General features: G+C 37.1%; 1 protein-coding gene across 5 annotated transcripts in view; it reads right to left on the reverse strand.

The window, feature by feature from the left end:
* The window catches only part of USP34 (ubiquitin specific peptidase 34), a 206,754-nt gene that overhangs the window by 94,232 nt on the left and 87,709 nt on the right, over window positions 1-24,813 (reverse strand). For all 5 annotated transcript variants that reach the window (XM_058667856.1, XM_058667855.1, XM_058667852.1 and 2 more), the window contains 12 exons: window positions 24,517-24,647; window positions 23,642-24,261; window positions 21,060-21,274; window positions 16,480-16,595; window positions 16,271-16,398; window positions 11,681-11,770; window positions 10,198-10,293; window positions 7,952-8,034; window positions 4,213-4,367; window positions 3,038-3,151; window positions 419-518; window positions 133-292 (listed from right to left, as the gene is read on the reverse strand). In XM_058667856.1, coding sequence (XP_058523839.1) covers window positions 133-292; window positions 419-518; window positions 3,038-3,151; window positions 4,213-4,367; window positions 7,952-8,034; window positions 10,198-10,293; window positions 11,681-11,770; window positions 16,271-16,398; window positions 16,480-16,595; window positions 21,060-21,274; window positions 23,642-24,261; window positions 24,517-24,647 — 2,008 coding nt within the window. The remainder of the gene's footprint in view (window positions 1-132; window positions 293-418; window positions 519-3,037; window positions 3,152-4,212; window positions 4,368-7,951; window positions 8,035-10,197; window positions 10,294-11,680; window positions 11,771-16,270; window positions 16,399-16,479; window positions 16,596-21,059; window positions 21,275-23,641; window positions 24,262-24,516; window positions 24,648-24,813) is intronic.

Here is a 24,813-nt window from a genome sequence, read left to right on the forward strand (position 1 = left end):
TCCAATTTTGGCAAACTACGTTTTCTCCCTGCCCCCATCAAAAACTTCAGTTTAACTTTAAGAATACTGTTGGACATGTTTTGCAATAAAACAACTGAAATTCATTTTAATAGTTTAACATGAAAACATTACCTTCTCCTGAATGCTTCCAGATGTGTCTTCAGCATAAGTAGTCCTCTTTCTATAACTGTGAGACTTGAGTGGGATTCCTGTTCAAGACTACTAGAAGCTATCATAAGACTTTCCATGCATTTACTAATAAATTCTTGCTCCTTCTCCAAACCCGTTTTACCTATAAGTCAGATTTTATACACGTATATTAATCTTTTACTTTTGTTCATAATAAATAATATAAACTATAATTTAACAAAATACATTCTCACAAAGAGTCATCCAGTAGATATTTCAAATCACTTACCATTAATATAATAGGAGTTAATATACTGGATAGCTGCTCGACTGACATCACCAGATTGTGCTCTTAAAGCAATGCCCCAAAATTGGTCCATACCACACAGCTAAGGAAAAAAAAAGTAGGACACCTAAGATTAACTGTAGGCCAGAAATTAGGAGCCACATTCCAGGTCTGTCAGTTAAGTGGCACAAACTCAATCACTTGAGCCATGACCACAACCTCCTCCCAAAGTCTGCATTAGCAGGGAGCTGAAGTCAGGAGCTAGCAGAGAGATCTGAGTAATAATTCTGGACTTTTTAAGCAGCAAATTAACATCAATAATCAATTTCTGCTGAAAACCCTATTTAGGGTTATTAAATCACAAATTTTAAAAAAGTACTAATATCTTTTTAGTTAACAGAATATACCTGTATCCATCCAAAAAATTACATACTGAATCAGTTATGATGATGTATGGGAAAAGCTTAAGTTTCCAAAACATGCTAAAAAGGAATAAAACGAACAAATGCTTAATAATTATCACAATATAGACTTATGACAAAGAAAAAATTTCCACTAAAAGAAACTAGAAAGTGAGTTTTCCAAAGATGAGCAAAGTGAAGATATTCCTTCCAATTAGTGACTCAATACTTTTAATGTTAACATAATTCACTTAAAAAACTGTACAAAATGGATTGATGAGATTAGCCAGTTAAATCTTTTCACCAGTAAGGCACTCAACAGCCCATGAGATATTTATTAAAAATGTCAAGTAAATCCTCTTATTTTTGTATCATAGTGTCAAATAGCAGTAAAATAAACATGTTAAGATCCTTAATCTACTGCTATGTTTCACTGTAAAATTTACCTTTGTTAAAATTTGCTTCTGTTCAAATTTGTTGAGATCGCACGTAAAAGTATCCTAATATTACTTTGGCTGGTATTTTCTAATTACTGTATAATATTTTGGGAATGTAAATTTTATTTGAATGTCAACTACAGTTAAGCATGTGCCATTTGTTTTTCTTGCTCAGGTTTTGTAATTTGATCGAATGTTTTTATTATAGTTTAATAAATGTTTGCTTTATTAAAAAAAAAAACAAAAACTGTACGACCAGGATGGACTCTGACATAGTAACTAAAGCTTCTTTCAGATTCCCCACATGCATTCAGGATCCCAAGATCTTGGAGAGCAGGAGAGGATGGCCCAAGATCATAAACAAAGTACTGGATCAAAGTGGAGCAGAAAACAAACTGTTGCCCTTAATGAATGCCACAGCTTGTGGGTGGATAACTAGCCTGTTGAGCCACAGTGCTGGCTGGGCTCCACCAAATAAATTAGTACCAGATGTTTCATATCTTTTTTCTCTGTAACACTATAGCAACTTTTGTAGAAAACTGCCAAAAAATATGAATTCATGCTGAGAAAAAACAAAATTACTATTAACTAACTGAATTGTTCAAGGAGGAACATTTTCAAACCATAATCTGTGGTTTGAGGTGGTGTCCAAGGATAATATATTAATACCTTTCAGCTGCCAAACTAGGCAAATAAAACTCTAAAACAAAAAAGAACAGCAATGAACAAAAAAACCATTCTATCAATGAATTCACTATCAAGCCTCAAGTTCAAAGATAATGTAAGTAGAACCTGATTCAGAATAGAAATTAATCAGGGGGAGCTCTGAAGTTCAACTGCCAAAACCCACTAAAAGATGGGCCACACACAAGGAGGGCATTCACCTAAATGGTGAACATGCTGACGACAATGCCCACACCCCACACCCCACACCTGAGTACCCAGGTTTAATACTCAGCCAACGCTGGCTCCTGACTCCAGTTCTTTTTAATGGAGACCCACATAGGCACAATGACAGTTCACATAATCAAGTTTTTTTCAGCCACACAGGAGACCTGAATTGAAATTCTCGCTCCTTCCTGGCCTTCACTCCAAACCCATCTCCACCTGTTCTAGACATCTGGAGAGTGAACCAGTGGATGGGACCTAGCTTGCCTTTTCTCTACATCTCTTAGTTTTGCCTTTTTCAATCAAAGTTTTGCTAGACAAAATAGTATTAAAATCAGATTTAAAAGAACTTTTTATTTTACATAAGACAAGTATATTATTTAAGAATTTTAGAGGCTGAAAGAACACCTGGGTGACGTATTCTTTATAAATAAAAGGATATGCAACAGGCTTACATTAAATACAGCCACAATTACCATTAGTAGCAAAAAAAATAGGAAGATTTGCTTTACAGAAACGTTATGGGTCTGGTATTGTGACATGAGGTGCTCCGCTACCACCTGTAACGTCAGCATCCCATGTGGTGGCCAGCAGTCTTTTCTACTGCACTCCCCGCTAGTGTACCTGGAACTCTTCACCCACCCAGGACACCTAGACAGAGTGCTTGCTCCTGGCCTGCAGCTTAGCTAAGCCTCAGACACTGCAGCTATTTAAGGAGTGAACCAGTGGATCAACGTCCAATTTATCCCTTTCAAGTAAATAGACACATTAAAATTTTTTTTTTAATTTAGAAACAAAAAAGCCAATTTGATGGTTAGTAAATGAAGCACTTGGTAGACTATAAAAACTATAAAGAGGCAAACTGTACAAACTGATCATATAAAACAATTCCATACCTCAGAGTTTGAACCACCATCATAAGCACTGGTAGCCAATCGGGCCAAGTTACAGAGATGCTGGAATAGGTTTAAGCCTGTCATACTAATGGTTTCAGGTTTCAGCTGGGGCATCTTGGGGAAAAAATTTTAGCATTAGGTTAGTACAATAATCAACAAATTCACTTTTATTGACTTTATCAAATTTAATCACGAAAACTACATACAGGGAAAAACATCAGCTCAGATTCTTAATGAAACACCATTACAGTGATTTAAATATATTCAATTAGGAGCCCAGCACCATGGCCTAGCAGCTAAAGTTCTCGCCTTAAAAGCACCGGGATCCCATATGGGTGCCCGTTCTAAGCCCTGTGGCCCTGCTTCCAATCCAGCTCCCCGCTTGTGGCCTGGGAAAACAGACAACGACTGCCAAAAGCCTTGGGATCCTGCACCTGCGTGGGAGACCTGGAAAAGGATTATCTGGGCTCCAGGCTTCAGATCAGCACAGCACCGGCCATTCTGGTCACGTGGGGAGTGAATCTTCGGATGGAAGATATTTCTGTCTCTCCTCGTCTCTATGTGTCTGACTTTGTAATAAAAATAAATAAATCTTTAAAAATATATATATATATTCAATTAAACCACAGAAACAACGTGAGAATTCTCAGTCTACATATTCTCAAAAAAAAAATTTATCATCTGAACCAACTGTGATCACCTGGTGAAGGAGAACAGTAAGTGGAGCATTCTTACTAATTTTATCCTTATTATTTAGGAAGGACATTTCCTAAAGTGCCTTAGAGGGACCACAAATCAGGAGACCTACTTACACATGTGTTCAGAAGGCTGACACCAACGCTAGTTAGCTAAGGAAGAGGAACAGAACACAGCTTTTCACACTTGTGTGTCTTATGGGTAGGTGCTACCACCAAAAATTGAGTAATTTTTATTTGTTTTATAAAACAAACAACAAACAAAAATGCGCCACAACTTTAGTGCTGACATTGTAAAGTGGAAAATTATTGCACAAGGTAAGAAGCAAAAATACCATAAGGACTGCTAAAATGAGCAGATATGCCTATTTTTTTTTCATAAACTATAACAAAAACAGGTACAAAAATGGACATAAATAATTTCTATCAACAAATATAAGAATTCAATGGGAAAAAAAGGCAATTGAAAGAAATAATTACCTTCTCCAGGAAAAGATGCTTATAGGTTTCCATTCCCATAGCATGCTGATCTTTACTTCGAACTTGATTTAAAAACCAATGGAGTGCATCATCATAACACTCAGAATCTTCTACTAAACAATGCCATAAAATGTCGACTTGTTCTAAACTTAGTCCTATATTAAAATGATAAATTTTACTTTACTATGTAAAAAACAAATATCTTCACTTAAGAGTTCATCTCTCTGTGCAAGCACATAAGTTCTTCTACTTAAATGAAATACAAATAAAACACTTGGTATGTAATGGATAGTTCTTACGTTTTCCTGTATGGAAAATTTTGATTCACAGTTTCAAGTTTCATCCTGTAATATTAATTATAGTAGGAGCACCAAATAAAGTCAGAAATAAAAAGCAGACTTCCTCTACTATTTAAGAAAACAATGTTCTAAGAAATTTCAAAAATTTATGCTTGCAACATGTAAATATGAACCACACAAAAATTACCTGAAAGCATATCTGTAAAGAATTCAGTCATCTTTTCTAAAAACTAATTCTAAAATTTGAACATATAATACTATAATAAAACTTGAACATATCATAAATACTATAGTAAAATTAACAGAGGTAACAAATTTGAGGAGTTAGTTCTAAGGTCTGAAGATTAAAAAAGAGTAGATAACTTTCGTAAAGCAAATTCAAGTAAGACAAATAATACAAAATTATTTTTATAAATTGCCAAAACTGCTTGTTTTGGGGACTACCTAAGACAGAAAACAAGCAACACACACTGTGATAGACTTTATTGGGAGCCCAACAAACAAGATGAAATGTGCATGGTACTATGATCCAAGTATTAAAGGATACCTAGGAATAGCAGAACAAAGAGATGAGCAATTACTTTGAACAAAAGAGCCGGCAGTTCAGGTCATCTAAATTCTAAATAAGAACAACTAAACACAATAAAACAAAAGCATCAAAGATTTCTGTTTTATATCAAACAATACCAAGGCTCTAGGAGTTTGTTGGGATCAAAGAAACATGAAGGTATAACGGAATCACAGTTTTCTTTTTATTGAGAAAAGTTAAGATTTTTTTAAAGTCGCCTCATAAAATATTCACTTGTTACCAGTAACATTCTAAGTTTTATAAGAAAAAGAATCCTGTTAGTATCTGAGGTACACAGCTAACGTATAGATTTTTACTACTACAAACTTATACTCCAAAGAAGAAACAACCAATAGCCAATGTAAGCAGCTTTTGTGTCTCAGCTGCTCCATTTGTGAGTCAGTTCCCTGCTAATGCACCTGAGAAAAGGCAATAGAGCATGGTCCAAGTGCACGGAAGATGAGATCAAGTTCCTGGATTTAAGCTAACCTAGGGGTGACTGCTGAGGCCATCTGGGATATAAACAATCAGGTGGAAAATCTCTCTGTATCTCCCTCACTCATTGTAACACTTTCAAATAAATAAATAAATCTTTGAAAAAGAAGAAAAAAACAGATGGAGAAAATGAGAATTTTTTAAAAAGTATCCAAGTTTATTATAGTGTCATATACAGTAAGATATTAATGTATTTACTTAAAAGGCAATGCAACTTTTACTAAAGAACTACACTACTGGGCCCAGCAGCTAAATCCCTCGCTTTGAACGCCCAGGGATCCCATAAGGGTGCCGGTTCTAAGCCCTGCGGCCCTGCTTCCCATCCAGCTCCCTGCTTGTAGCCTGGGAAAGCAGAAGAGGACAGCCCAAAGGCCTGGGACCATGCAGCCGCATGGGAAACCTGGAAGAGGTTCCTGGTTCCTGGCTTCAGATCGGCACAGCACAGACCGCTGCGGCTCACTTGGGGAGTGAAACATCGGATGGAAGATCTTCCTCTCTGTCTCCCCTCCTCCTCTCTTTATCTCTGACTTTGTAATAATAATAAAAAAAAAAATCTTAAAAAAAAAAAAAGAACTACAATACTATAATAATATAGGCAAAGTGGTGGAAGGGCAATATGAGGATGGAGAAAAGGGAGGGCAGGGTTTAAAACCTATAAAATTGAATCATGGAAAATAACAGCAAAAAAAAGAAGGAAAATTAATGTATTCATGATAGGCTGATTTAGTACAAACACACACACACTGCACTGCTCTCAATTAATAAATGACTGGTTATTGAAAATCGAAGTTTAATCAATCTGTGTTTTATTTTTTATTATAGAGTTTTTAGCCAACAGGTACAACAAATGACCCAGTAACTGAAGCAGACATTTCACAGCACATCGGTATCACAATGTTAGTGGTGTGGGTACAAACAGTATGAACACAGAAAAGAAAAACAAGCCTCATCTCCAGCATAGCTACACTTTAAAGAGAAATTCACACTACAGGTTAGCTAGACATCTGTCATTCTGTACATTAATCACAGCAAGACAGCATGTCCTTCTAATTAAACAAGATTTATTTAACACGATCTCACAACATGTAGAATGACACACACAACACAATTAATACAATAAAAGAAAATATGGCCAGGAGAAAATTAAAATTCTTCACTTGGGAGAATATTCAGTATACGAATCGAAATGTTCAATATCTTTGAATATACCAGACAAATCTCTAGGTTTTCCAAAGATCATCTGGTAAGGAAACAGAATTCAAAACTAATTTTAATAAAACTGATGCCTATGAATTCTTATGTACAGCATAGAAAGTCAATTAATTTTAAAGAGACTAATTACTCCTGATAACAAATAAATTAATGATTGTTTCCAAAAGATGTTAGATAGTCTATAACAAAGTATGCTAAAAACATGCAGCCAGAGTGGGTATTTGGCAAACTGGTTTAAGATGCTCCTTGCTAGGGCTCCTAGGGGTACTGCATGCTAAATTTTCACCTGCAGTGCTGGCATCCCATATACGCATTGGTTCAACTACCAGCTACTCCCACTTCCAATCCAGTCTACTTTACTGGCCTGGAAAAGCAGCAAAGGATGGCCCAATGCTTTGGGCCACTGAACCCACATGGGAGAACTGGAAGCTCAAGGCTCCCAGCTTCAGATCAGCCTGGGTCCAGCCATTTCATAATCAGGGAGCGAATCAATGGATGGAAGCACGCCCATTCTTGTGCTTTCTCCCTTTGTAACTCATGAAAAGCATAAAAATCTAAAAACAGCAACGACAACAAACACTTGCTTTCTATGTCAACATCCTGTAAATGTGCTTGGTATTGACTCCCAGCTCAACTTCCAGCTATAGCTTCCTCTTAATATATATTCTGGGTATTAGCAGATGGTTGCCCGAGTATTTGGGTTCCTGCCACACATACAAGTGACTCAGATTGAGTTCCAGGCTCCTGGCTCCAGTCCCAGATGCTGAAGACAAATGGGGAGTGAACTTGTGGAGAAAAGATTTCTATTTGCCTTTCAAATAAATAAATGAAAAATTGCCATTTTTTACAGAATAAAGCAAAAAGAGAACAAATCAGGGTCATATTTCTATTTCTAAGAACACTGAGGATATGCACTGTTTGGGAGCTTATGAGAAACAATGTCCTGACATACAGAAAATATTCTCAACACTATACCTATAATCAAAAGACTTCCAAGAAAACAGCAAAGATAATGTGCTTACCAAATCATCTCAGGCAAAAGACTTGAGAATATAGTAACAGACCTTTTAAAATTTTACTAAAATGTAAACAGGAATCTCAACTGTCAACATTTAAGCAATTTACAAATGTGCTGAGATTAATCACACATACATAAAAAACTTACTGAAATGATCAGGTGATCCTAGAGTAGAAAATACACAAGTCAAGAACTGGAGTCGAACTTGAACTTCAGCACTATGACTGTACCTGTAATTATAAAGACATAACACGGTTTTTAGTTTAAAAAGTGTTATTTAAGATTTAATGGTACTGATCATAACAAAGCAAAATCAGAAATGTGTTTTAACAATTCAAAACTATTTAAATCATGAAACTTCGGCTATCCAACAAAACTCTTATAAAGTATTAAATACAAAATTTCTGCTGCTTGGTGAATCAAAATTACAAAAATCTCACTTTGAAATTAGATGTGGAAGTACATCAGGGTGATAAATAAATGTTATTTTAAAACTAAATAATTTGGAAATAAAAAGTAGCTCAATCACATTGCTTATCACTGCCCCATTCACAACACTATATTCCTCAACCAAGGAGCACTAAAATACTATCAGCATAAATGTAATCCATAAAGAATATGGCTTATACAAAGCTCTGGCTTTGAATGTTATTTCAACTCTGAATTAATTCCATCTCTATGTACATAGTTGCAGTGGAAGCTTGTCAGTGGATGAGTTCTTGAAGAAGTGAGACTGTAGGTATATGCAAAGAAAGAACTGTGTCATGTATATTTTTAAAGATTTGTTTATGCAACAGGCAGAGCTACAGAGAGGAGAGAGAGATCTTTCATCGGCTGTTTCACTCCCCAAATGGCCACACTAACTAATGCTGGCCCAGGTCAAAGCCAGGAGCCAGCAGTTTCTACCAGGTGCTCTGGGCAGCACCAACCCAAGCCTGCAGGGTTATCAATACTAGCCAAAAAGCAGGGATCAAAGTGTTGTCCTTTACAGAGGGCCTTAAAACCCCAAACATTTCTTCCTCTCTATTTGCATGTCAGAGTAATGGATTCATAATCACAGGAGACAAGGTGGTTTAATTCTTTGGTCTGGTCTCTCGCTTGCACAATCCAGTCCTCTCGCTCACAACTGAAAGAATCCCATGTGCTCCATCAAGGTTCAACTGGTGGGCCTGGTGGCGTGGCCTAGCAGCTAAAAAGTCCTCGCCTTGACTGCACCAGGATCCCATATGGACGCCGGTTCTAATCCTGGCAGCTCCGCTTCCCATCCAGCTCCCTGCTTGTGGCCTGGGAAAGCAGTCGAGGATGGCCCAAAGCTTTGGGACCATGCACCCGCATGGGAGACCTGGAAGAGGTTCCTGGTTCCCGGCATCGGATCGACACAGCACCAGACGTTGCGGCTCACTTGGGGAGTGAATCATCAGATGGAAGATCTTCCTCTCTGTCTCTCCTCCTCTCTGCATATCTGACTTTGTAATAAAATAAATAAACCTAAAAAAAAAAAAAAAAAAAAAAAAAAAGGTTCAACTGGTGGCTACATTCACAAGTCAGGAGAACTTTCTGGGATGTCAAATAAAAAAAGGACCACTGACAAATTCCCATTAGCTTGGCACATTCTTCTGTAATTACAAGAAACACTTTCCCCACAGGCATGAACATTTAATAACAAACCAACATCTTTACAAAGGAACAGAAGCTCACAAGTCTCCTTAGTTTAACTGTTCAAAAGCGCAGGGTTTTCCTCTAAAGCCCACTGAATTCAAGCAACACATAATTGGGGCCAGTGTTGAGGTGCAGCAAATTAAACTACCACCTGTTGATATCCCACATGCGGCCACTCTGTTTCTCAGCTTCTTTCATCTCTGATTTACATCCCTAATAATGCACCTGGGAAAGCAGCAGCACATGTCCCAAATACAAGGGCCCTTGCCACTCATCAGGGAGACCAGGATGGAGTCCAGGGCTCCTGGCTTCAGCCTGGCATATCCCTGGGCATGTGAACCTCTATCTCCAGAATTCTTTCAAAATAAATTTTTAAAGTCCTGCTTTAAAAAACTCCTTGCTCCTGACTTTGGACTGGCCAAGTTCCAGCCTTTGTGACATCTGGGGAAAGAACAAGCCAGTGTAAAATTTCTTCCTGTAACTGCCTTCAAATGAAAATAATTTTTTAAAAATAAAAGTGAATGCAAACCAATATAGAAAAACTATATAAACTCGGTATATTATTTGTAAGACTTCCAAAAGCAATCTCATCAAAAGCTTTCAAACAAAACACTGCCAGCTTTTAAAAAGTGTTAATTTACTACATGAAAGAGAAGTAGCAAAACAGAAAAAAAATCCAAACAGAGGAAAAGCAATGCAAGCTGCAATACATAACCTAAATGAGAGGTACTTACAGTGCATGTTTTTGTCTTCCCTCTCTTACAGCTTGAATGTAGTAAACCAAATTATCAAAGAAAAGCTTCATCATGTTCAATTCTTTTTCAGCCCACCTGACCCAATTGTAGAAAACATGAATTTTAAAAGGAGCATAAGAATATATTCACACTAAGACAGAACAAAATGCTTAACAAATGTTAAGAAAGAAAAAACTTAATCAAAAATTGTTTTGCTTATATTTAATGTGAAAATGTAAACCTTTGTTCCTTAAGTTTTATAAATTTTAAGTATACTGTTTTAACATAAAAAACTCAATACCTTAGACTGAGATGAAATGCGTGAAAAACTCTTATGTACAATTTTAAATCATTAACACTGCATTAAAAATTAGCTCACGTTCCATGTAATGAAAAACTACATACATTCTTTGGCTATTATTCTGAAGAATTGAGCAAACTGTCATAAAAACGGACGTCAACAAGTTTAAAAAAAATTTAGAGGCAAGCTTATTATGCTGTAAAAACTGAGTTCATAATTTTTTTTTCGTAATACACATTTCCCATGAACTCTATGAAGGTACATGTATTTCATAGAAAAGGCATGTGATGCAAATTCACTGTATCCTTCTCAAAACTACTGAAGTAGTAGTGATAAATACATTTAGAGAGCTCAAAATTCCACAACTTTTATAACATAATGCAGCTCAACTCCTTTTCACTGCATTATAACTGCTAACCTGTGCAGATGAACAAACAGCAAAATTTCAAAACATTCTAACAATCTACATCATGTCTTGTTGCACTGCTACTGTTAATACAGGTCACTTCTGCATTGCTAACCATTTAATAAGGTCAAGTGGTATAAGAAAAAATTCACTAATGCTTGGCTTTAAAATGATTCCAATATGCTTGGCTATATGTCTATAGTTATGTAATCTGACTTCTTAAGTAAGCTTACATTAAAATTCACTAAGAGTTGGGGGAAAAAAATTCCAAATTTTAAAATATGTATCACAGCATATATTTAAAAGAGAATATGTACCAAAAATAATGAGTGTTGTTACAAATAACAAAATTAGCTTATATGTGGCTTCTTTTATTCTTGGTGTCAACTAATTTCAGATCAGGGCTCTTTTATATAAGGTTATTACCCACAAAAGAACTCCTTTAACATCCATTAAACTTAAGTTCTCTGTAAATATAAAGGTGTCAAGATTATCTTTCATGTGATATTATGTCCAGAAGCAATCTGTAGTAATGAAAAACATTAAAGATATCGAAAAATGTAGTCCTCTGCTCTGGCCATGCAGAGCCACCTTTCTTCAAAGTCCACCATTAATTGCTACATGACATAACTCAAACCACAAAAAACCACAAAAGTCCATGTAAAGCAATGAAAGTTCAATTTTCCTGAGTCCGAGAAAACTCTGGTTAACCTATATGAATCCTTGCTTCACAACCTAATTTGAAGACAAAGTTTTAACATATATTGTTTACTTACATTGTAATCCAATGTGTATCATAACTGCTCCCAAACTGCTGAAAAGTACCAAACAGTTTTGGAAGAAGACGAAGTGAAATTACTACTGATCTGAAACAGAAAACAGACATTTATAGAATAATTTTAACTACCATCAGTGATCCTGTATTTTACACAAAGTCAGCTGTCTGAAATTCTTAAACACAAAAAGATTTAATGAATGTTAGGGATAAGTATATTCCTAACACAACCACTATATTTTTCCTTCCCTTCGAGGGAATGGTCACTTTACACATTCTGTGTCAAAGAAACAACCTAAATAATACCCTGGCTCCTGGCTTTAGTCTTGCCCTGTCATGGCTACTGAGGCCATCTGGGTACTCAAACAGGAAACGGAAGGTTCTCCTACTCAGACCACTTCTTTGTCTTTCAAAGCAAACAATCACTCTTTAAAGATATACTAGGAAAATCAATTCTAGACTATTCATCTATAACTGCTTAACAAAATTTCAGAAATAGCAGATATCTGGCATAGTGATTAAGAGACGAATTAAAATGCCTGTGTGAGATGGCTAAATTGGCTGATTTCCCCCTTTTCGGTGCCAGGACCCATGTGAGGTACCAACACCTGTCACAACTGCTCCACTTCCCATCCAGCTCTCTGCTTGCCGCCTTGGAAAGCAGAAGACAGTACTGGTTCTTGGGACCCCTTACCCATATGGGAGATGTGGGAGAGGTTTCTGGCTTCACAGGGGTTTAGCTCTGGCGACTTGTCTCTGTCTCTACTTCTCTCTGTAAATCTGCCTTTCCAATGAAACTAAATTTACCTTTAAAACACATAAATACATAAAATGTATGTCCCATAATGGAGTTCCTTAAGAAAAGCTCTCAGTTCCAACTTCGTGTTAATGAACTGCCCAGGAAGACAACAAGTAACTGTAATCAAGCAATGGTGAACCTGCCACCCATCTAGGAGACCCATTTGAGTTCTCACAAACAAGCGTTAGCCGGGACCAAATCAATCACTGACAGCATCTGAGAAAAATAAATTTGGAGATGTAAACTCCATCTCCCTGCTTCTCAAATAGATTTTTCTTAAGACGGTTAAAAAACAGTTTTGAGATACATTAAGACTTTCCCTCAAAAAACTAAAATACACATCTTAATCTATCTCTTTACAAACATAAAAATCAGAAGATATCACATAGGAGATATCACAAAGAAGATACAAAAATGTAAAAATTTGTTTTCCCAATGATTCTTAAACAGAAAACAAACTGAGAAGCAATATCTTACTCACCTTAAGAAAATTAGGGACATATGATACAGGACATTAATCGCAGACTCAACAAAAATGCTACTATAAATTGCCAAACAATGCTTGTTTGTAAGAGTTCTTCTAACCAAAAGCATATTACGAGGTAACACAATTGTGTGTCCATAAGTAGCACTATTATAGCTTCATGTTGTCTTATGTTCACTAGTAGTCTACAAAGCAGCACGAAAACTTGTGTCTAGCTGTGGATTCCATATTTTAATTTGTGTATCATGCAAGTAGAACTCAATCGTCGTAAGTCATGTTTGCATTAAAAATCAACATGCAGGGCCCAGCGCGGTAGCCTAGTGGCTAAATTCCTCGCCTTGAACATGCCGGGATCCCATATGGGTGCTGGCTCTAATCCCAGCGGCAATACTTTCCCATCCAGCTCCCTGCTTGTGGCCTGGGAAAGCAGTCGAGATGGCCCAATGCCTTGGGACCCTGCACCAGTGTGGGAGACTTGGAAAGAAGTTCCTAGCTCCTGGCTTGGGATTGACGCGCACCGGCCTTTGCAGACATTTGGGGAGTGAATGATCGGGCTGAAGATCTTCCTCTCTGTCTTTCCTCCTCTCTGTATCTCTTTGCAATAAAAATAAATACATCATTTTAAAAAAAAATCAACATGCAATGACAAATACAGTCTTTGGGTAAAGAAAACAAACTAATGGTACAATCCAAATCATTACATGAATCTTCTATTTAAGCAAATAAGAGCCTTAGTACACGCACTCATTTTGATCAAAAAATCTTATGCACACAGAAACAAAATCTTCCACATGGGTTAAGGCATTCACAATGGTTCAAGCAAGGATAAAAAGCGCAAAAGGGATTGGTCCCCATCCAGCTCCCTGCTTGTGGCCAGAATGGCTCAACGCCATGGGACCCTGCACCCACATGGGAGACCTGAAAGAAACTCCTCACTCGGGCCTGGCGTGATAGCATAGCGGTTAAAGTCCTCGCCTTGAATGCACCAGGATCCCATATGGCTGCCGGTTCTAATCCCAGCAGTCCCACTTCCCATCTAGCTCCCTTCCTGTGGCCTGGGAATACAGTGGAGGACGGCCCAAGGCTTTAGGACCCTGCACCAGTGTGTGAGACCCGGAAGAGGCTCCTGGCTTCAGACTGGCTCAGCTCCACATGTTGTGCCCACTGGGGAGTGAACCATTGGACGGAAGACCTTTTTCTCTCTCTTTCCTCTCTATGCCTTTCCAATAAAAAATTAATAAATCTTAAAAAAAAAAAAACCTCCTGACTCTTGGTTTTGGATCAGCTCAATTTCAGCCACTGCAGCCATTTGGGGAGCGAACAATGAAGATAAGCTCTTTCTGTCTTTCCTCCTCTCTGTAAATTTGATCCGTTTTTCCAATAAACATTAAATAAATCCTTAAAAATGATTAAACCTAGATAGCATAGACAATGGTGTGTGAGTTCCTAGTGATTCATTAAAAGTGTTAGCAAGCTCTGACCCAACAGAACAGCCACCTGTTTATGTAATTAAAGATTTATTGGAACACACAAACATAAAATGATTAAACATCGTCATTTTTTTCACCCTATGCAGATTTTTCTTTTTATTTGTTCTAAATGCCTCTATTTCCAATAGAGGTTTGTGTTCAACTAAGGAAATATTGAAAAACAGAAAGGCATGATTGAGAGAAAAAGTCAAATCTCCCAAATATAATCATATTTCAGACATGACACTCCAGCATCTTTTCCTCCTTCACAGATACACATGTAAATATACATGTTATTTTGGAAACAGCACTCTTAACTGTAGGGTAATTCTTTTTTCAGGGTTTTTCTCCAAACATTTTATTAAAATACAGCTTATATTAAAAGATCTGCAAATATCTAAATGCATAGCTCAAACATGTGCAATGAATATACTCAGATGAATACTTAACGTCACTATTAAGTGTGACAGAAACCTCTACTTTGTCTCTAATGACTAAGAGCTCAAGAATAAATGCAACATTTTATATTTCTTTAAACCTGATGTAAATCAAGTAAGAAAAACACAACTTTCATGGCTGCCTTCTTTCACTCAACGTTACATGTTTGAAACTTATCCATGCTGCTACAGGCAATGATGCCTATTTCACTGGCATTACTAAATAATACTTCAGTTACTAAATCATCCACAATTACCCATCACAATGTCTTCTGGAATGTGGACAGCTGTACAATGACTATTTAGTCATTTTGAATAGTGCAGGTCCGAGCATTCTTACACGTGTGCTTAGTGACCATCTTGATATATGCTTTTTTTTATCCTACACTTAGTGTGGAACTCCAGAAACACAAGATATGCGTCCAATATAAGAAGAGTATGAGCTGACACAAAACCTTCAAAAAACTAATGCCTTTAACTGCTAAAAACCTATATAAATGATCACATGAAACAGCTATTTAAAAAACATTCTAACCAAAAACAAAAAGAAAAAATAAAAAACATTCTAAAAGAATTTATTTCAAATGAGTAAAGTGATCCACTAATAAAATCATATTAGTGACTTTCATTTTGCTACAAACAAGTTTGTTTTTCTATTATCATTTTTTCAAATTACAACTATTTAATAGGAGAAAGTACTTTTTCTTAATTAAATTAGGGCTAAATAAAGCATTTACTTAACAAAATCAGATATTTAAAGCACAACTGGGCAATCAGTAACTGGACTGTCACATATACACACCACAATCATGCTTTCTGACTACATCAGAAAATTACCATAGCAGTAGAAACCAAGAAAAAAAGTAGAAAATGGACCAAAGGAATAGTCCTGAAAAAATTAAGAAACCTGAAATCACAAAACACTGAAACTTAAACACCAGCATATATTTAACATATACATCAGGGTGAGGAACTAACCTGATTTTACTAACTAAAAATGTTGAAACGCAAAAGATTCATCTAAATGCCATTATCAGAATGCTGAAATTTTAACCTATTTATCTTCACTTCTACTTTAGCCTCCTTCATATACAGCATGAACTTGCTGGTGAACATTTAAATGTATTCACTACCACTTTCTCAGGGTCAAAAATATGTATTTTTACTATTTCTTTATTGTTCCGTACTTATGAAGGGATTTACATAACACTAAAATAAACTAACTAATAAAAACGCACAACTCATCACTGTGATAAAATAGCAGTTATATGAAGGAATGATTTTCAAATCTACTGGGAAAACCACACATACACAAAAACTAAATATTATGCATGCACCAGAACTAATCAATGAGAAGACAGAAAGCAAACTGTCACAAGAAATATTAAAAATTCCTCTTTACCTGTTGTTCCCTAAATTTTCAAGGCAGCCTTCAATGAATCTCATTCGAATCTGTCTGTCCGTAAACCAACATACTAAGGAACAAAGAAGTTTCTCTGCTTCATTTATTAATCCTTCAGAAAGATTAACCTATAAAAAATGCAATGAAGACATCATTTCTCCTGTCTTTTCTGTAACACTGTACTCTTCAGGTTTTATTACGTAACTTACTGCATCATCATCTTGCACTATATCCCATAACAAAGTATTTCCTTTCTTGCAAACATTATCCAAATTGATGTCTGTCACAGCGTTACTATTGAACTGATGTTTGTGAACTGCAGGTCCTAAAGGGGCAAAACAGTGCATTACCAAAGATGCAGTTGAAATTAGGAATTAAAGCATTCACAAAGTTAACAAAAATGAAACCAAGTGTAAAAAAGGTCTTCGACCCGGCTCAGTAGGCTGGCGGCTAAAGTCCTTGCCTTGCATGCGCCAGGATCCCATATGGGCACCAGTTCAAGTCTTGTCAGTCCTGCTTCCCATCCAGCTCCCTGCTTGTGGCCTGGGAAAGCAGCAGAGGACGGACCAAAGCCTCGGAATCCTGCACCCACACAGGAGACCAGAAAGAAGCTCCTGGCTTCTGATTCAGATCAGCTCAGCTCCAGTTGTTGTGGTCACTTCGGAGTGAATCAGTAGACAGAAGATCTTCCTCTCTGTCTCTCCTCCTCTGTGTATCTAACTTTCCAATAAAAATAGATGAATCTTTAAAATAATGTTCTTCAAATATTACAAAATAAAAAGTTATTATGTCTAATAGAACTACCTAAATACTTGAAACTCAAAGACAAATGATGTGAAACAGTATTTACATCAAGGGACACTCTTCCAAGGGAGTGGAAAATGCTCTACAAAGGTCAACAAAAATCATGTGGCCTGGTGCTGCCAAGTATCCACAGCAGGACTTGAAATCAATACCATCCTTTGTTTGTTTTTGAAAGGCAGATTTTACAGGGAGAGAAGAAGAATCTCATGTTTCTGATTCACTCCCCATATGGCCACAACAGCCATAGCCAGACTGGTCAAAAGCTAGGAGCTGGGAGCTGCTTCCCAAGTCTCCAGACGGGGTTTGGGCATCCAATCTCCTGCTACTTGCCTAGGCCAAAAGCAGAGTGTTGAATCACAAGTGGAACTCCTGGGATATGAACCTATTCCCATAGTGGATGCCAGTGCTAGAAGTCAGAGAAAAAGCCTGAAATGCCACAGCACTAAAACTTCCATGCTAATTTTCAAGTTGATAATTTTGTATAATCTACAACTGTTATAAACATCCAAATGACCCTTGGCAGAAGAAAATGTTCCCCATACTGCAAATGGTTGTAACTCCTACAGGAAAATAATTTTTATTGGACGATTTACTCAAGCTAGTCAGTTACAATACACAAAGTTTCTACTATAATATTCCAGCCATTCTAAGTGCCAGGCTCAATCATTATTTCTGTTAAATGAAGCAAAACTATTTTCTTGGTTTTTCTTTTTAAACAGCTTTTTCATAAAAATTTACTCACTGAATTGTATATATAGAACAATGTCATTCAACAATGAGCTGCACTAACAACACCACAATCCATATTTAGAATGCTTTCACCACTTCAAAATAGTCCAGTCTACCTAATAAAACAATCTTCTTACTCCCCAGCTTTAATGTAGTATACTATTCACATAAATAAGTCTTTTCTAGAAATTGTAGGTAAAAAAGAACGAGACTATAGGCAGTACCTCACCTTTCACCTCTTTCAGCATAATTGAAAGGTTTATCCATATTGAAGCATTACTATCAATACCATGCTTTGTGTAAATACAGTTAATATTTCATCATATAAAAATGGTACATTTTATCTGTACATTAACCAGTTACAAGACACTGGGAAAACCGCTAGCTACTATAAATAACACAAACATAAGCATCTCTTTACAAGTTCATATGGGTGTATGCTTTCCTTTTTCTTGAGTACACGCTCAGGAACATAACTACTTAGACTATGCGGTATGTGTACTTGTACACTTAACATTCCAAGAAGCCACCAAACTGTTTTCTACCATGTCTGTGTCATCACAGAAGCACATGAGCACTGATGGTGTGAATTTACCACAACCTCAACACCATAATACGGACACTTGAATTTCACCCATTTTTAATCATTTAAGTTATTCTAACAGGTATGTGGCACATTCTCATTATGGTTTTTAATTTACATGTCCTTAATCCTTACCCTACTTCAAGATAAATCATCTGCAATTTCTTACATTGTATTACTGCTGAATTCTAACATTTCTTACATATCTCGGGTGTAAACCCTTTACTACACAAAAAATTTTGAAAAATTTCTTCTACTTACTTACCTTTGGTTTTTGTTAGCTCAGACAGCTGTTCTGCTATTTCTAAAAGGTAATTTCATTAAAGTAAAATACACATAATTGACATAGAAAACATTTCTGTCTCTTTCTTTTATAACTTTCTTGCTTGGAAGGTTGAGTTAGAGACAGGGAAAGAGTTTCCATCTATTGGTTCACTCTCCCAACAGCCAAAGCCAGAAAGTAGGAGTTCAAACCAAGTCTCCTACACAGGAAGCTGTAAAACAAGTAATTCAGCTCTCCCAGGTATAATAGCATGGAGCTAGGACCAGAAGTGAAGAGCTGAGGACAATAACTGGCACCCATACGTAACAATGGTAGCTTAACTCACCATACCACAACATCAGCCCAAGACAGAACACTTCTAGGAAAGTTTCTTCACAACTCTTCAAAATTCGTCCTTATTGCTATTGCTTCTCGGGCCTTTTGCCTATGATCAAGTATAATCCCTATTGCTCAAACATCAGGAAATTACTAAGAAGACTCTTGATAAACTACCTGACAGTTGTAGAGATGCGAACAACTGAATAGAATATGCACCCTTCTATCTTCTTTTGTTCAGAATGTTTGATATTCTACTGAGTAGAATTGCATTATGTAACTCTGGCCACTGATTTTGGTGCAGGATTTGAAACTCTTGGGAATGAAGTAAGTTTGAGCACTTATGTACAAATCTTTCTACAATCATATCTCTCCATGGTAAAAACTAAGAACTGCTGGACCCCACGCAGTAGCCTAGTGACTGAAGCCCTCATCCCATGTGGTTGTTGGTTTGTACCTGGCTGCTCTACTTCCTTTCCAGCTCCCTGCTTGTGGCCTGGGAAAGCAGTCAAGGACGGCCCAAAGTCTTGGGACCCTGAACCCATGCAGGAGACACAGAGGAGGGTCTTGGCCACTGACTTTGGATCGGTTCAATTTTGGCCCTTGTGGCTAGTTGGGGAGTGAACTAGCAGATGGAACATTTTTCTCTGTCTCTCCTTCACTCTGTAAAGCCAACTTTCTAATAAAAATAAATTAAGTATTAAAAACAAAAACATACTAGGTATTTAATTTTGTGAGGACTGATAAAACTATTTTCCAAAATGGCTATACTGCGTATACCAAAGAGTTCCAATTGTTCTATTTCTTGAATGTCAACTGTTCATCACTACATTTGGTATGTAGTTGTGACTTAAATTTCCGTTTCTTCCATGACCAGACACTGACAACTTATTTAGTGAGCATTTCTATTTAAATCTTTCTTCTATAAAATATCTATTCAAATCTTTCAAAGATATGACTATTTTACTGTTAGAAATTTTTTTATATCACAAAAAAATGTGCATTGCCAAGTTGAATGTAATATCCAATTCTCCTAACACTTAGTTTTCTTTGTGTTTACCATTCCAAGGCAATAAAAAGTACATTAGATGACAAATAAATAGGAGGCAAAGAGAGAAGAGACAATTTAGTAAATATAGCTATCTAATGATTTCAGCTCTAGAAATTAAAACTGCCAGCTGTGATCATGGTATTCCAGTAGAAACTGAATCCATCAGATTTCTTTACATTGTAATATACTGACATTCAAAGCCCATTTCCTGACCTAGCATGTGTTGATGACAACTAACCATGCAGAAGACAGAAAGTCTTTAAAATTACCAACAGTTGCAACATTTCTTCACTTCCTTAATGAACCTTCAACAAAATTTTAACTTACTCAATGCTCTAATATCCCAGGTCTGATATGGAGTTATTTTATCCCCACAGAGCAAGAAAACACTTTTTCCTGATTTTGCCACAGGCCTCCCTTTCAGCCCTACTGATTTTTATTTTCTAATTATTTCATACAAATTTAATTACACAATGCATCACGATTTGTGACATCTTATTACTTCTAGGTTCAAAAATTTAGGGATATAAAAATCATGGGGTCAGCACGGCTAAGCACCAGGTGTAACTCTGCGCTGCTTATTATCAGAAGCAAACAGGAGCTTTGGTCCCTACTCCCTACATGGCAGACACAGAGGAGGCTCCCAGGTTTGGTCTGACATGGGACCAACCACTTTGGTCACCTAGAGAGTGAACCAGTGGATGGAAGATAACTTGTTGTGTAACTCTTTCAAGTAAATAAATCTTTAAAAGCAAAACAAACCCCAAAAAACTTGTTTCCTAAAACACGTTGCTATAATTCTCTTAACATACTACCAATACACATTATTTCTCCCAGTTATTAACTGCAAAACTATTTATAATCATTTCATTCTCCTAAAAAGAAAACAATCGCATGAAAACTGTTTTGTGAAAAACATTTAGATGACATGACATCAAATGCTGGGTCCTTGGAACGATGTAATGAAAGGTTATTTCTATTTTAAAAATGACAGAAAATATATTTTTTTACTAGACAACCTTACCTTGGCTGAGATGTTCATGATAGATTGATGCTAAATTCGGAAGATGTTGTTGGAGATGAGATGTTAACTCTGCATGTGAGTTAATCTGAACCAGTTCCTCTTCACAGCCAGATTCTTCACCATCAAAATCAGCCATATTTTTTTCTGATTTTGCACTGACCTGAGAGCTACTACAACTGACATCATCTGCACTTAGCATATCATCAACCATGTGTCTGCAACACAGAACAAGGAAAAAAAGTTATTAGAAACTTACATATTAAAACATCTAGGACTGGGCCCAGCTGTGTGGCCTAGCAGTTAAAGTCCTCAACTTGAACGCACCAGGATCCCATTTGAGCGCCGGTTCTAATCCTGGCAGCTCCACTTCCCATCCAGCTCCCTGCTTGTGGCCTGGGAAAGCAGTAGAGGACGGCCCAATGCACTGGGACACTGCACCTGTGTGGGAGACCCAGAAGAGGTTCCTGGTTCCCAGCATCGGATCGGCACAGCACTGGCCGTTGTGGCTCACTTGGGGAGTGAATCATCGGATGGAAGATGGTCCTCTCTGTCTCTCCTCCTCTCTGTATATCTGACTTTGTAATAAAATGAATAAATTTTTAAAAAAAAAATCTAAGACCAATAAACACTCATACAAAACAATCTTTTTCAAAAAAATCATCTAACTCGGAAATCAGAGTTAGAGTCAGGGTCAGAGAGGGATGGTGATGCCGGGGAGAGAGACACAAAGACAGTGATCTTCCATCTGATGATTCACTCTCCAACTGGCTGTAACAGGTAGAATTGAGCCACTCTGAAACTGCAGACAAGAGATCCTTCCAGGTTATCCCAGGAGGGTGCAGGGGCTCAAACACTTTAATTTTTCTCCGTTGTTTTCCCAGGTCATTAGCAGAGAGCTAGATCAGAAGAGGAAGAGCAGGTACTAGAACCGGTACCCATATGGGATGCCAATGCTGCAGAGGGATTGGCTTGCTACAACATAACGCTTGCCCCTACCTAAGCTATGGAGTTTCACAAAAACTGAAAAGCCTCCAGCTTCAATACTATACAATAATTTTATAACATACACAGATATTATCATCTTTCACTTTAACATATCTAACCAGATCTTCAAAGAGAACCATTTTAGGAGATATCAATGATACCACCACAAAATTATTCTAAAAACTCAAGCCACTGTGCTTGTTGTGGTAGCACATATAGTAAAAACTCAAAAGTGGCAATGTAAAACTGGAAAGTCTGTTTATAATTATTCAGGCAAACACAAAGCTATTAAGAAAATTACCATGGTGAACTATCAAAACCACTTGAGCAAGAACCTCGGAGCATGACCTACATCCAGCAACAGGGGAGGGTGGGAAATTGGGTGGGCCTTCTTCCTTAATACCCCCCTTTAAGCATGAAGGAAACAATATGGGAATAATAGTCTTACCCACTTTCCTATAGCCTTTGAACCTTTTTACCCTAATTAACTGTGTAAAGATTGTCAAAAATATAATAAACAAATTTTAAAAAAAGATCTTTGTCTCTCCCCTGTGTAAATCCAGTCTGCCTTTCCAATAAAAATAAATAAATCTTAAAAAGAAAAAAGGTTTCCAAAACAATCTCATTCTTACAAAGAACTGAAGACCTAAATCTGTACTGTCAAATGACATTCACTAGCCATGACAGGAGCCAGTGCTGCAATCATGGCATAGTGGATAATGCTGCACCTGCAATGTCAGCATCGAAGACGGGCACCTGCTAACGTCCTGGTGGCCCCACTTTCAATCTTGCTTCTGCTAATGGTCTAGCAAAAGAAACCAATGATGACCAAAGTGTTTGGACTCCTACCACCTACATGGAAGACCTAGGAGAAGTACAAGCTCCAGACTGTTGCACATATCTGGAGAATAAACCAATGGATGGGCATTTTCTGTTTTTCACCCTCTCTCCATAGCAGGATCAAGTAAATAAATCAGTCATAGGGCAGAAAACCAGGAAGGATTTATAGAACAGAGGGTAAAGCTGTCACTTGCAACACTGGCATCCTGGTAAAAGCACTAGCTGAGTCTCAGCTATTCACTTCCAATCCAGCGCCCTAATGTCTCCAGGAAATCTATTAAACTATGTCCAAGTACTTGGATCCCAGGCACCCATTTGGGAGCTACAGATGGAGTTTCACATTCATGCTGCAGTCTGGCCTGGACTTGGTTGTTGTGGACAATTGAGAGTAGTCAATAGATGAAGAATCTCTCTCTCACCGTCCCCTTAAAATCAATTAAATTTTGCTAAGAAAAAAAAGAGTGCTAAGAATATGAAATATACACTGAAAGTGACTTACAAAAATGAAAGCAAACACACACAAAGATAAACGTCTTGATTCTTATACTGATTAATATTTAAAAACACTACTGGCTAAATACAATGTAATTAATCTCATATGTGCCTTTATATGCATCTATAATTTGTACCTTATATTTATACTTTGTGCATTATCTCCTTATTACTACTATATAGCACCAGTATAGCAAGAAAAGCAAATGAACAAATATAATCATTAATACCTCGCCTAATTTCAGTGTCTTTCACAGCATGCTTACCCATCATGGTGGTGGTGATGATGGTGATGGTGATGGTGGTGATGCTGTGGACCAATAAACTGCCGGCAATTAAATAGTTCATTCCCAATAGTCTCCCCAAGGAAGTCCCCAGTTCGTGTGATACAAGTCTCCTGAGATCCTTGCGCAATGTGAGCAGCATTTATTTCCCCTGAAATGTCATGTTCTGGTTCTTCAGAGTGAGAACAAGTGTCTAGCATTCTTATTCGATTGTCTACAGATGGTAATGACTCAGTGTTAAACACCAGGTCCTTTCCTGTTCCACTGCTTGCCCCATTTCTTTCAGATGAGCCTTGGGAATCCCCCAAACAAATGCCTGCTTGACTTTCTAATTTCCTACTGTGAAGATCTGTACCACAGCTGTTTTTGGGAGGATTATGGCCATGATCATCGTCATCATCATCTTCTTCTTCTTTAAGAGCTTCCATATCCGCAATATCTTCAGACTGGACCTCACTACCAGGACTCCCAGCTGACTGGCTTGCACGACTAGAATTGACCTCATTGCTAGATCCATCGCTGTGTCCACTACTGCTACCAGGCCCACTGCTGCCATCTTCACCACTGTTGGCCGTTTCATCAGAACTTCCCTGCAAGGATTCCTGCAAGTGAAAACAAACCGATTTAAAGAAATATTAAAACTAGTAAGAAACAAGCAGTTGACACTAACACACTGTACTTCATAAAGCTGTCACATTTTTCAAAGCAATGAAAACAGAAACTAAAAAAAAAAAATCACAATTTCAAAAATACTACTTTTAAAGGAAAAATCTAATATGGATTATATTTATATTCCCTATTAAAAGGAGAAATACAACAAAACTCACGTAAAAGTGAAGGGAAAAAAACGTTCCTACCTCTGTATCTGAAAGTTGCTGTTGCACATGTTTGGTTCTATTAATAAGCTGCTCATCCATTTCAATGTCACTGCCTCCACTCTGATGTGTATCACTGTTATCACTGCTTTGAGGACTTGCTGCAGGTGACCCTATATAAAAAATAGGTTTTTCTAATTTTTAATTAACATTTACATGGAGGCAACATAAAAATGTCATTTTTTGATTCCTTGAGCCATTTACCAAAAATTTACCCTAAGTAGCCATAAGCACAATCTCGAAACTTGTTGACATTTGACAATTATTGCTAAGGAGGAT

The sequence above is a fragment of the Ochotona princeps genome, chromosome 8 (genome assembly GCF_030435755.1).
Source record: "Ochotona princeps isolate mOchPri1 chromosome 8, mOchPri1.hap1, whole genome shotgun sequence".
In the NCBI taxonomy this organism is placed as follows: domain Eukaryota; kingdom Metazoa; phylum Chordata; class Mammalia; order Lagomorpha; family Ochotonidae; genus Ochotona; species Ochotona princeps.